General features: G+C 40.6%; 1 protein-coding gene across 3 annotated transcripts in view; it reads left to right on the top strand.

Annotated features, from left to right (window-relative positions):
• hps5 (HPS5 biogenesis of lysosomal organelles complex 2 subunit 2) overlaps window positions 1-11278 on the top strand; it is a 41828-nt gene extending 30550 nt beyond the window's left edge. For all 3 annotated transcript variants that reach the window (XM_036535742.1, XM_036535743.1, XM_036535741.1), the window contains 7 exons: window positions 335-455; window positions 1047-1196; window positions 3694-3813; window positions 7756-7869; window positions 8784-8890; window positions 9431-9710; window positions 10062-11278. In XM_036535742.1, the coding sequence (XP_036391635.1) occupies window positions 335-455; window positions 1047-1196; window positions 3694-3813; window positions 7756-7869; window positions 8784-8890; window positions 9431-9710; window positions 10062-10122 (953 nt within the window). In that variant the 3' untranslated portion in view covers window positions 10123-11278. The remainder of the gene's footprint in view (window positions 1-334; window positions 456-1046; window positions 1197-3693; window positions 3814-7755; window positions 7870-8783; window positions 8891-9430; window positions 9711-10061) is intronic.
• Window positions 11279-13302: the final 2024 nt, after the last annotated feature.

Below are 13302 nucleotides of genomic sequence, written 5' to 3'. Positions count from 1 at the left end.
TTATACACACTGATACATAGGGTCAGACATGCATTACAAAAGAGGCATTCCAGCAACAAGGAAATTGGCATATATACCAGTTAACAAATAGACCAGTGAAATCCAAGTTTAAACATGAGAAACTGGTCACAGGGAACAATTTTTAAAATGACAAACCTACAGTTGGCTAGACATTTCTGTAAGGTGCATTCTGTAAAAAAGTGTTTCATAGCTGCCCCAGAATTTACTTTGATTGCGCTTATGTATTTAGGGGGTGAGGTAAGAGTCTGTCTGAATGTGTGACATTTGCAGAGAGGTCTGTTATGAGGGTCTGTCTGTATGCATGTTCTGACAGAGTTGAGCCAGACCAGCCCAATGGTGGAAGTCATAGAGAGGGGTGACCTGCTGAAGTCACTCCGCAGCCTGAGGGAGATGCAGCCCTGGACAGCTCCCCCACTGCTGGCTCACCTGCATAGGTATGCAAACACACATATAGACCCCCACGCAGATTAAACACATTCACATACGCACATGTACATATGTACATGTACATGAACAAATTCTCACGGGCACACACACACATACATAGTTGCATAGATAGACACATTCACATGCATATGCATACACATATAATTTACTTTAAATATTCTTAAATGCAGAAATTAATATGTTTTGAATATGTGATCCAATACCATATTTCTGGTCTGTGTTTAGGAACACATGGAAAAATGGGAATTGGTTTCCAGTAATATTGTTTATGATGGGGTTACCATCGTTTTCAGGGGAAGACATTGGAATATAAAAGTTGGAACCACCTGTATTTTGAAGATGGATGCACTATACAACTTTAGTCTTATGTCAGTGCCACGAAGAAAATGTCTGCTGGAATGTAAACTTTCTAAAGTTCTGTACAGCAAAAATGAAGCTCAATTATCAGTCTTTTTTCAAATGTTATGTGCGTCACTGTTGTTAGTCTACTCACTGCTGGCAGAGTCATGCCATCTCTTCTTCAACGTTGTTGGTATTATAGTCAGGCTGATACTATACATATTCTTTTCTCCATTCAGATTATATAAAAAGCATGGAGAGCTGGCCTTGCGTTCCTTTACCCAGTTCTATCCCACAATCCTCCCCTCTGACATCATGGCTTTGGCCCAGAAGAGACACTTTCTGGCTTACCTCGATAATCTGATCCAATCCCGTGCAGAGGAGCAGAGGTAACACTGAAATGTCTTTCAAAACATCCCAATTACACTGTGTGTCCTTACATAGTAACACTGTGTCTCAGGTAGGGCTGGGCAATATGGCCTAAAAATAATACCGCAATATTTTTAGACTATATTGGGATACACGATATATATCTCGATATTTTGAAATCTCCTCTAAAGCACTTTCATAAATGCTCAATTTAACCCTTTGATGCATACAATCACACCAGTATGATGATTCTAATAGTCTCTGCAACACATGTCTGCATTAAAACATCCTTGTTTATATTCATTAGTGATTTCTGTTGGAACAATTTTAAACTTGCATGCAAAAAGGGGGAAATCACAACCAAGTTAAATTTAACAAAACAGTATTTTGCTGCATATTTTGCAGATAACCGTTGTCTGTTCAATATCTTCCTTGCGATACCAGGGCTCCAGACTAACTTTTCCACTCGTAGCACTGGTGGTACCAACTTTCTCATTTGGTCGCCCCAGCACATGATTTGGTCGCACTCTTTTTTTGGTACAGCATGGTATTAATCAATGACCTTGCATGCGGATGAGTAGTTGTCTTAATTTGCATACCCTAGTTTTGCATTGATGTAAAGATTGACAGTGACTCGAGACTTGAAATTTGTAAAATATTTTAATCTGAATATTAAGTTTCCGTTGTACCGCAACCACAGGTAGTGCGTTAGCCATTGTGGTTGAAAAGTAGTACTTTTTCTTTTTCACTGGGTCAATCGGTCTCTCCCTGCCTGCACCTGCACTCTCATCATCAGTTGTGTCTGAGTCGGGACCTCTCTCTGGCTCTCCCTCTCCACCAGCCTCGGTCACACCGGTGTGATTAGCCATTTAGTGCATATGCTAAAACCGGTGCGAATAGAACACGAGATTGGAAAAAATTCTAGTGAATTCTAGCTTGGAGAAAACAGCGATTTAACATTAAAGAATATAGCAAATGTGGCGGTGAAAACTATGAGAAGCTTAGTAACTCTAATGAAAACATAACGAGCCATGTGATATAACGCACACTACATAGCATAAAATAAGTCGTGCGAAAGGGTTAAAATAATCAGCTGTAGGCCGCTTCATCTGTGGAACGTGGTAACAGCTAAATGGATTGTTTTGCGCATTTCATCATCAGTGCGTGTGTGCAGGCAGGGAGAGTGCAGGTAGGGAGAGACCAACTGAGCCAGTGAAAAAGAAAAAGTACTACTTTCAACCACAATGGCTAATGCAGTACTTGTGCTGGAAGGGCACCAAAACAGCCTAATCATCATGCACTCGCACAAATGCGACTACGTGAAATTTTAACTTGCACACTCTCAAAAAATGGTTGCATATGCGACCATTTTGGTTGCAGTCTGGAGCCCTGGATACCCAAACCACTGCCGGACAATGGATGGAGTGCTCTTTCTTTTCAGAACCAATTCATCCGCCTCCATCTTCTATTGCAGTTTCCGAACTCAGCATGTATAAACTTGCATTGGCGCTTCACTTCTTTCGCTCTCTCCAGGCTCTTTCGCTGTTCCCTCCAGATACAAAAACACACGTCTCACCTATATACGTCATACACACTCACCAAGGAGAGTGGTCTGGATGGGCGGGCGATGTGTGTGACGTATGTATGTGAGTTTTTTTCTTTATGTGTCTGTGAGAGTGAGAGAGCCATAGGAGATAGCGAGAGAAGCGAAATGCCAAAGTGAGTCTCATGCCAACAGCTTAAAAAAATTATGTGACAATTTGTACTCGATGTTCGCAATATAGTCATTTTCTACATCCCACGTAGAACAAGCCGCGATACATCGAGTATATTCGATATATCGCCCACCCCTAGTCTCAGGTATGACCTGTCATAGTTGCACTGTGTCTCAGGTATGGTGTGCCATGGTTACACATTGTCTGAACAGCTTTACACAGTGATTAATGGTTTGCAAGGATGGAAGTAGATGCTATTACATCATAATTCATAAAATTCGCAACATAGTAGAATTTCCCTTCTATGCTTTCCTGCAAACCTAAAAATTCTCTCACAACAGTATTGAAATGTATTAAGGAGGGGGCAGGTGGGTTACAGATGGAGGAAAGACCCTTTTTTGGGAATTTTTTAGTGGGATTGATTATTCATATAGCATTCATTGATTTCCTTATGGTTCAAATAACTTTATAGCTTTGCTTGGTTCTCCACATCATTTCTCAAATGCCAGAGGAAACTAAGATAATGAGTCTGTCAATATACTCTTTGAGGGTATGATGTATTTGAGTGCATGTGGTTCATCAAGGTTGGACAGAGTAAATTGTACAGCTCTGAAAAATATAAATTTTGATCCCTGGTGGCCATGTTTTAGAATAGATTAAAATTTGCCGCACTGGTGGGGCATGGTATAATATATTGGGCAGCACGCCACATGGTACTCATTAACCACATGGTGTAGTTAGGTGTGTTCGATGGTCAACCTATTAGTTCATACTTCAGTGGACTGCTTTTGTTTCTCTTAAGGCTCTCCTTCCTTGGGTCCCTTCTTCAGCCCGAATGTCTGCGACAGGATTGGCTGGAGTTGGCCCTTTCCCATGATGCCCCACCAAAGGCAGACACCCTGACAGCAGATGGACAGCCCAGGTACTGTATACAGTCAGGTCCATAAATATTTGGACATTGACACAATTTTCAGCATTCCAGCTCTGTGCAATACCACAATGGATTTGAAATGAAACCATCAAGATGTGCTTTAAGTGCAGACTTTGGCCTTTAATTTAAGGGTATTTACATCCAAATCAATTGAACGGTGTAGGAATTACAACACATTTTATAGGTGCCTTCCACTTTTTTAAGGCACCAAAAGTAATTGGACAAACTAACATAATCATAAATTAAATTGTCACTTTTTAATACTTTGTTGCAAATCCTTTGCAGTCAATGACAGCCTGAAGTCTCGAACCCATGGACATCACCAGACGCTGGGTTTCGTCCCTGGTGATGCTCTGCCAGGCCTCTGTTGCAGCTGTCTTCAGTTCCTGCTTGTTCTTTGGGAATTTTCCCTTCAGTTTTGTCTTAAGCAAGTGAAATGCATGCTCAATCGGATTCAGGGCAGGTGATTGACTTGGCCATTGCAGAACATTCCACTTTTTTGCCTTTAAAAACTCTTTGGTTGCTTTCGCAGTATGCTTTGGGTCATTGTCCATCTGCATTGTGAAGCGCCGTCCAATGAGTTTTGAAGCATTTGGCTGAATATGAGCAGATAATATTGCCCGAAACACTTCAGAATTCATTCTGCTGCTCTTGTCAGAAGTCACATCATCAATAGATATAAGAGATCCAGTTCCACTGGCAGCCATACATGCCCACGCCATTACAATACCACCACCATGCTTCACTGATGAGGTGGTATGCTTTGGATCTTGAGCAGTTCCTTCCCTTCTCCATACTCTTCTCTTTCCATCATTCTGGTACAAGTTGATCTTTGTCTCATCTGTCCATAAGATGTTGTTCCAGAACTGCACAGGCTCTTTTAGATGTTTCATTGGCAAACTCTAATCTGGCCTTCCTGTTTTGAGACTCACCAATGGTTTACACCTTGTGGCGAAACCTCTGTAATTCCTCTGGTGAAGTCTTCTCTTAATTGTTGACTTGGACACAGATACACCTACCCCCTGGAGAGTTTTCTTGATCTGGCCAACTGTTGTGAAGGGGTTTTTCTTGACAAGGGAAAGGATTCGTCTGTCATCCACCACACTTGTTTTCCGTGGTCTTCCAGGTCTTTTGGCGTTGCTGAGCTCACCAGTGTGTTCTCTCTTTTTAAGAATGTACCAAACCGATGACTTGGCCACACCTAATGTTTTTGTTATCTCTCTGATGGGTTTGTTTTGATTTTTCAGCCTAATGATGGCTTGCTTCACTGATAGTGACAGCTCTTTGGACTTCATATTCTCAATGACCTCACCAGATTCCAAATGAATATACCACACTTGAAATGGACTCTAGGCCTTTTATCTGCTCCTTGCAAATGAAATAACGAGGGAATTACACACACCTGGCCATTGAACAGCTGAGTAGCCAATTGTCCAATTACTTTTGGTGCCTTAAAAAAGTGGAAGGCACCTATAAAATGTGTTGTAATTCCTACACCGTTCAACTGATTTGGATGTAAATACCCTTAAATTAAAGGCCAAAGTCTGCACTTAAAGCACATCTTGATGGTTTCATTTCAAATCCATTGTGGTATTGTACAGAGCTGGAATGCTGAAAATCGTGTCAATGTCCAAATATTTATGGACCTGACTGTATGTGCACCAGGAGGCATGGCTCTAACTGTGTATGTTAGGGCAGTTTCAAGTTTCAAAGTTTTATTGTCATATGCACAGTAAAGAAACAAGTTCCCTGTACAATGAAATTCTTCCTTTGCCTTCCACTTATGAGTGCCGTTAGGAGTACAACACAAGAAAACACAAGAATTTAAGACAGAAAATATATGAAAAAAGTCAGAGAGTGTAAGAAAAAAAAATAAATAAAGGATATATACATTAAATGTGCAAAAAAAGGACATCAGTGCAGTGTAGGATGTGCAATGTTGATGCAATGTCAGTTCGATTCCATTGCACAGTTGGTTGCAGTGTGGGTGTGTATGTGTGAATGTATGCATGGGCTAGGCTGGGGAGGTGTGTATTTGTATATTTGACCCATTCAAGAGTCTGATGACTGTTGGATAGAAGCTGTTCCTGAGTCTGGATGTTCTGCATTTCACACTTCTGTACCTCTTGCCAGAGGGTAGAAGTGTGAACAGTTCGCACTGGGGGTGGGTGTAGTCCCTGACAATGGAGCAGGCTCTTTTGTGGACTCTTTGATGATAGATGTCCTGCAGAGAGGGTAGCTGTGTCCTAACAATCCTTTCAGCAGTTTTTACCACTATCTGCAGATGCTTACGGTCCATTTCAGTGGTACTCCCATACCACACCGTGATGCAGCTGGTCAAGATGCTTTCAATGATGCAGCTGTAGAAGTTGCTGAGGATCTGTGGTGACATGCCAAATTTCCTCAGCCTCCTCAGGAAATACAGCCGCTGTTGTGCCTTTTTGACCAGCTGGGTGGTGTTAAGTGTCCAAGTGAGGTCATCACATATGTAGACGCCCAGTAATTTGAAACTACTCACCCTTTTCACCTCAAGCCTATGGATGACCAGTGGCTGATGAGTTTCTTCTCCTTTCTCATGTCCACGATCATTTCCCTGGTCTTGTCTGTGTTGAGGGTGAGATTGTTCTCCTCACACCATGTCACCAGATTTGCCACCTCATCTCTGTATGCTGTCTGGTCACCGCCAGTAATGAGTCCGATGACAGTGGTGTCGTCAGCAAATTTCAGGATGGTGTTGTCCTTGTGAGAGGCGACACAGTCATGTGTAAACAGTGTGTAGAGCATGGTAGAGACTGTTAACAGTCGACTGACGATTAACAACAATCGACTATCAATTAAGAAGTTTAGAACCGTTTCCTCTTGTAATTAGGGCTGTCAGCGTTAACGCATTAACGCTCGATCGCGATTAATCTGGAAACTTTAACGCATTAATTTTTTTATGCAAATTAGTCAGCATCAAGTTTGACCGCAACTTCCTTCCGTAATTCCAGCACAGATATTACCTGGCTGAATTACTGAAAGGCATGCCAAACGCAGATGTGCTGAACGGCAAATTTCATTTTAACCCTTTCGCGCGTACGGTCACACCGGTGTGATTAGCCGTTTAGCGCATATGCTAAAACTGGTGCCATTAGAACACTAGATTGGAGAAATTCTAGCTAATTTTAGCTTTGAGGAAACAGCGATTTAACTCTAAAAATATAGCAAATGCTAATTGAAATCTATGAGAAACTTAATAACGCAAATGAAAACATAATGAACCATATAAGGTAACTCGTATGTAACATTACATACCATAACAAAAAGTTACATATTCTCAGCAGCTGGCCTTACTGTGAACAGACTGCGCACAAGACCCCTGACCACATAGATATGCTGATCTTCCTGAATAAAAATACTGAGGTTTTAGGTTATTTAGGTCTAGTTGAGCATAGGAGATCAGACTCTGAAGTGTGTATGCCTTTAGTTCAGAAGGCTTAGTTTAGGCTACTGTTGTCTATATCGTTCAAGAGGGAAAATATTAACAACGGAGTTGTTTTAGTTTTTCCCCCTTTTTCCTGTTGGCCTTAATAGGAAAACGAAACCTAGGCCTACACAACATTTTTGATATGCTATACAAGAATGTCCTATATTTTTGATTTACAATAAACATTTAACTGAGGAATATAACATGCATTTGTGTTATGTATATATACAAGGTAACTCTCGCTTTTATAATAGCCTAGAGTACAATAAACTTCAACGATCGTAGAATTTATGCCTAGCCTACTAAACGGTATTGGGTGGGCTAAGAAAAAACCCGACAATTAATCGATTATTATTTGATAAGGTTAACATCAATCGACTAAGGACACTTCTTAAAATTCACATCCCTAGTGTATGTTAATGTGTAAGATTGGCTGCAAAAATGTCATATTTCCTTCTCTGGTCTAGGTGGTGCTCCCATCTCTTCAGCTGGGGATATGGGCGCCTTCTCTCCCTTCTGATCCACCTGCCAGCTGATCTGGAATCCAAGAAAAAGATGGCAGAGACCTGCAGAACCTTTGGGTGAGGGGGACATCTCCATCTCCATCTTTGTCTACATGACTGTCACTCTATTGTTTATTAGAAGGGTTGGGGAGTAACGGAATACATGTAACGGCATTACGTATTTAAAATACAAAATATGGTAATCAAAGTTATATTTTAAAATTTTATATTACTGAAGGGATTACATTGGATTTTTTTCATTTAATTTTATTTAGTTCTTTCATTTAATGTTTATTCAGTTGGTAAATCTATCCAATGATAGGCAACTCCGGGGTGTATCTCCCATATGCCCCTCATGAAAAAAAAGAAGAAAAAAGCGCGCAGCCTGCCTGACTCACAAGACATTAGAATGGAGAGTGAGACAGAAAGCAACCAGTGCAACGCGTTCATGTCATGGAAATAACGGGACAATTTTGCTTTCAAATTTGGCAAGGTCGCCACATAACAGTACAATGCAAGCTGTGTTTGCCAGCAACCAAACTGCTATCCGCTTCAAAAGAGTCGACCTCTAACCTGAAGAAGCATCTTGAAGGAAGTTCTCTTTTTTGTTATTTAAGCTAATATTGGTTGCTAGCTAGCTATATAGTTCAGTGTTCAAAAAGTAATCCAAAGTATTTAGATTACATTACTTACTTGGTGAGTCGTCTAATATGAAACTGTTTATAAGTAATGATGAAAGCAGGAAAAGAGAAAAAATGTCTCTGCAAGAATGTGTGGTCTTCATGTGGAGAGAGGAGAGGTCTGGATGTGTAGTTTGTAGCCTCTTTTCACAGCAAACAATGGAGCAGTCTAGGCAGAAAAGCCAAAAGGGACAATGAGAGAAAAGACTTAGTAAGCAAGTTTGCCCATTTCTTCCCTGTGAGGAGTGCTGTTGTGCTGCTGTGTGATGCACGTAGTGGACTTTATGTTGAAGTGTTGGTACTGCTGCACAGGTACTGGTCCGGTTATCTGTCACTTTGCTGTCAGCTTCAGCGACGCTCAGAAGCCTTCTCAACCATCTGTAGGCTAGATGACTTAGCCTTGTTGGAGGGGCCAAATGGTGAGGACTATCCGCATTTACATCCTTTAAATGCTGTAGCATTCTACCATGAAGTCATTAAACAATATAGCATAATAAAGCAAACTGTAGCATTCTAATGTACAGATGTGAAACACTGTATCGTTCTTCACTGTATCAACTTACACGCATTAAATACTTGGCATCTGCATCTGCATTTATACAGATTAAATACTGTTACTTCAAACATTGTGACTTCATAAGAATGGCGCATTTGATAAATAGTTGTTTGAAGTATTATGTTTTTCTCACCTGATAAGAATTATGCATGTCCTCTGATTCACAGTATGCTTTTTAGCAGCATAAGATGAGTGATTGTAATGAAAGTGTATACTTTAACTCTGTTCTTACCAATTGTCTCAGAGAACAAAAACCATCAGAAGCCAATGGTTGTAACCAGTACATTTTAATAGACATCACAGAGCATTTAGCTGGTAAAGCTCTATCTAGCCTTTAACATACAATAGAAAAGTGCTTTGCTTGTTCTTCTGTGTCTTGCTCTCACACTGCTCCCTCCATCAGGCGTAAGCCCTGAAACCCTGGAGGAATGGAAGCTCCTCCTACAGCTCTCCCAGCATCGCGACCATGCTCCAGACCCCGCCTCCAATGGCAGTGCCCTTCCCAATGGCTCTTGGGATTGGAGCAGCCAGGTCAGCCCAGAGAACCTCACGCTGCGATTGGCCCGGGTGGTTGGGCCAGACCGGGCTCTCGCCACCCTGCAAGAGTGTGGGATACGTGTGGAACTCGGGCCCCACTCAGCCCTGGTGTGTGAGCTGCTGAGAATCGCAGAGAGGAGGCAGAGGTGAGGGGATCCCACAGGCCAAACACACAGCCTGGCTCACAGACATGGGGACAAACCTTAAGTCTGCCCTAAACTAAAGCAGTATGCAGTTATTCCATGAAAATTTGCAACTTATAAACCCATATCTGCTGTGTATTTACTTTTCTCTAACTTGTATTACAAATTGCATGGAGAGTTTTGTGCAAAAATAGGTGAGATAAGGGAAGAGGTAGCCAAACTGAAAGCTTTATGTACATCTTTTACACACAGTCCGTCGTTTACAGTTCTGAGTCCAGCCTCTTGCTTGAACATGACATACAGTTTACCCCCTCTCTGTCCAATTCCCCCATTCCCATTTTCTCTCTCCTCCAGGGCTCTGATCCAGACCATGCTAGAGCGTTGTGACCGTTTCCTCTGGTCCCAGCAGGCCTAACCTGGGCTAATAAACTGCATACTGAGTTAGACATGTCTGGATTACTGTTGGTCTGGTTATGATTAGTTGCTCAAGCTGTGATGCTGTATCTCTTTGGTGCAGTGAGTAGCAGTCTTCATCTCTCTGTTGCAGTGTGTGGTTGTCTGTGCTGAACCATTCTGACAGGTGACAGAATAACAGTGTTGCTTCTTGTTTGCTTACAGAGTTTCAAATATAAGTAATGTTTTTTTATTAATATAACATTTCAATTTCAAATAAATTCTTATTTAAATCTTGTGTGTCTCAGGGTGACCTGTAAAGTTTATGCAATCAAAGTTTCTAGGAGCTGAACAAATGAGAACCTTTGGTGACACTTGATTTCCTAGTATAAAAAAGTACAAATGTATAAGTACAATGCATGTACAGCACACCACCCCTGTCTCAGTTGGAGTTTCATGGCCTTTATCCAAGTGCAGTTACCTGTTTTTATTTCTTTACTGTGTCAGTGTCCTCTCCACGGTGCAACCATAAATTCCATGAAGAAAAACAACATGTCTACTCTCTTACTGTCTCTGCCATTTACCACAACATCTTCAACATTCTGCTGTATTTTCTTTGATAAAAGAGCAACTAAGCCATTGGCTTATTTACACTGCTGGACAAAACAGTTTGTCAAAGCTTGTGTTTCTACCAACTAAGGAGGTCAGTGCTGAAAGTAATGCATCAGCCTGCAGTGCCCAAACTGTATTCCCTCAGTCCCGAGCATGCCAGGAGAGAGATTTGTGCAGAACTTTGACCTATTTGCTGTTATTGTCAATCTAATACTGCTTGTAGTTCAGTAGTAGTTTGATGTAAAAATGTTTGCTTTCAGGCATGTCAGTAAGGATATAGTATAGGAATGTAAAATGTGATTAGTGGGTCAGATTTGAATTTAATTCCAGTCTGATTTACTGAAAACCTCACAAGGAATGACCCACAAGCCCTTTCAAATGAGTTATGTAAACACTTGGATACACCTTGGATTCAGTTTTGCCAGCAGATGATAGGAATATGAATTTTTCATATGATTTAATGAAACAGCTTGTCATCCAAATGACAAAATGCATTCAGTAATACATTCTGATGATGGATGGCTCACAGATGTAAAATGATCACATCCCAGAAATGAGCACATATCTCTTTCCTTGATCTGTCACAAACTCCTGTTTTCCTCTCTGTTCTGATCATATTACTTGTAGCAGGTGGCTAAGACCCTCTGCACACCTGGAACATCAAAGAGGATGTGCCAGATGGGTGAGGTTTACTGAGAGTCAAGGTCAAACTTTTGTCCACTGACACTCGCACAGACTTTTCAGTGGTGATCATAATGCCACAGCCTCGTTCTTCTGTGCAAAGTCAGTGAACATGACTTCATATTAGTTTCCCCTCTGCATTTCCTTCTCACGCCTGAACTCAAGTCACACTGTGTGCTCCTACACCAAAAAATGACTGGTTTTAGGCAGTGCTGAGGGATTTGGAAGTGAATTCAGGATATTTTCAATGCCAAGAGAGATGGAATAAGAGATTCCCAAATGGTCTCTGGTTGTTGCATGCTTCCCTCTCACACATACATTGCCCTCTCCTCTTCAGGGTCTGTTCAAGTTATTAAAGCCTTAAGGTGTCGTTCTCAAGGTTTCGGCATAGGACATCAAATTTGGAATGAAGTAATGGAGAGAATACATACTCAATTTTGTAGCACTATATTAACATTATAAGAATATGTATTTGATGAAAGTTGAGACATCGTTTCATACACTGTAAGTGGCATTTAACAATAGAGGAAGATTGGAGGGTAATGCCAGTGTATCAGTACAGTCAGTCTGAGGGAATGAGATGGAATGATAATCACACAATTGTGCAGTGTATTAATTCTGCCAAAATGCATGAAATTGAGTTTGATTTGAAAGGCTTTGAAAGCGAGAGAGACAAACTCTCCATGCTTTGATGTGGTATGCCTGTCACCAGTGAGAGCAATAGACAGATTCTGCACATACCTGCATGAGCTGCCAGGGTATAAAGATCCCTCCACACTTGCAGACAGAGACACAGCTGACAGACGCCTGTGTAAACTAAAACAAGCTTACTTATGTGCTGATAAAAAGTTACATTGTGTGTATACATTGATACATGAATACACAAGAGAACAAGGGTTATACATGCTCTCTTGGAGGACTGAGGGACAAACAAAGATGGACACTGCATTTCTGGTAAGCACCAACTTGCATACCATTCTTTTGGATTGACTAAAAGAAAGCTTTTACCTGACTGACCATGTTAGCAATGTTTTGCAACCAGTGAAATACTAACATAAGTGACACAGTAATACTTGCTGAAGCAATATAATTACTGAGGTAATTTCATGTTCATAGAGGAGACAGTGTTTCAGTCATGTATCTGTGATTTACTCTTTGAATGTGCTGTATCTCTTTTGCTCTGTCACTCTGAATGTGGTTTTCTGAGCTTTGCTCTGTGTATGCACTGTATCTGCATTGCAATCTGAATGTGCTGTATTTGCATTTTGCTCTGTTTGAAAGCACTGTGCTGTTTTGAAAATGTATCTTTATGTGAAACAGAGCTAGTGTCTACTCTATTTCAATTCAGTCAATTCAAATAGAGAATTCAATCACTGAAAGATTTTCATAGAAAATAACTGCTGATTTCAAGAAATTAAATTTCAGATCATTTCCTGAACTGAATTAATTGTGTATGCAAGTATATTGGGTAAATACATATCTCACCATATCTCACATTGTGTCAGTATATCAGTGTGCAAATACATTATTTTGTCATTATATTAGTGTGTCCATTATTTTCTTGTTTTTAGTTTCCATTTACCCTACTGGCTCTCTTTCTTTCCCTGACCCTGCCACCTGCCACACCCCTCTCCCCAACCCAGAATGCATCAGGTAGTTTTTGTATTACATTGCATTATGGTGCATAATGGTACACTGTATCTGACAAAGACACTACCTCATGTCAATCATTGTAATACAGGTATAACACCATGATGTAAAAACACTTTGAAGTAATATTCTCATTAAAATAATTTCATAATGGTTGTTCCAATACCTAAATTATAGTAATGTTTTAATATATGTTATAAAATAACAACATGTCAGTTATTGGCACTGGAAAACACGTTATTGTATGCATATTGTAACT

The sequence above is a fragment of the Megalops cyprinoides genome, chromosome 8 (assembly GCF_013368585.1).
Source record: "Megalops cyprinoides isolate fMegCyp1 chromosome 8, fMegCyp1.pri, whole genome shotgun sequence".
NCBI classification, from domain to species: domain Eukaryota; kingdom Metazoa; phylum Chordata; class Actinopteri; order Elopiformes; family Megalopidae; genus Megalops; species Megalops cyprinoides.
This window is presented reverse-complemented; position numbering and strand designations above follow the sequence as displayed.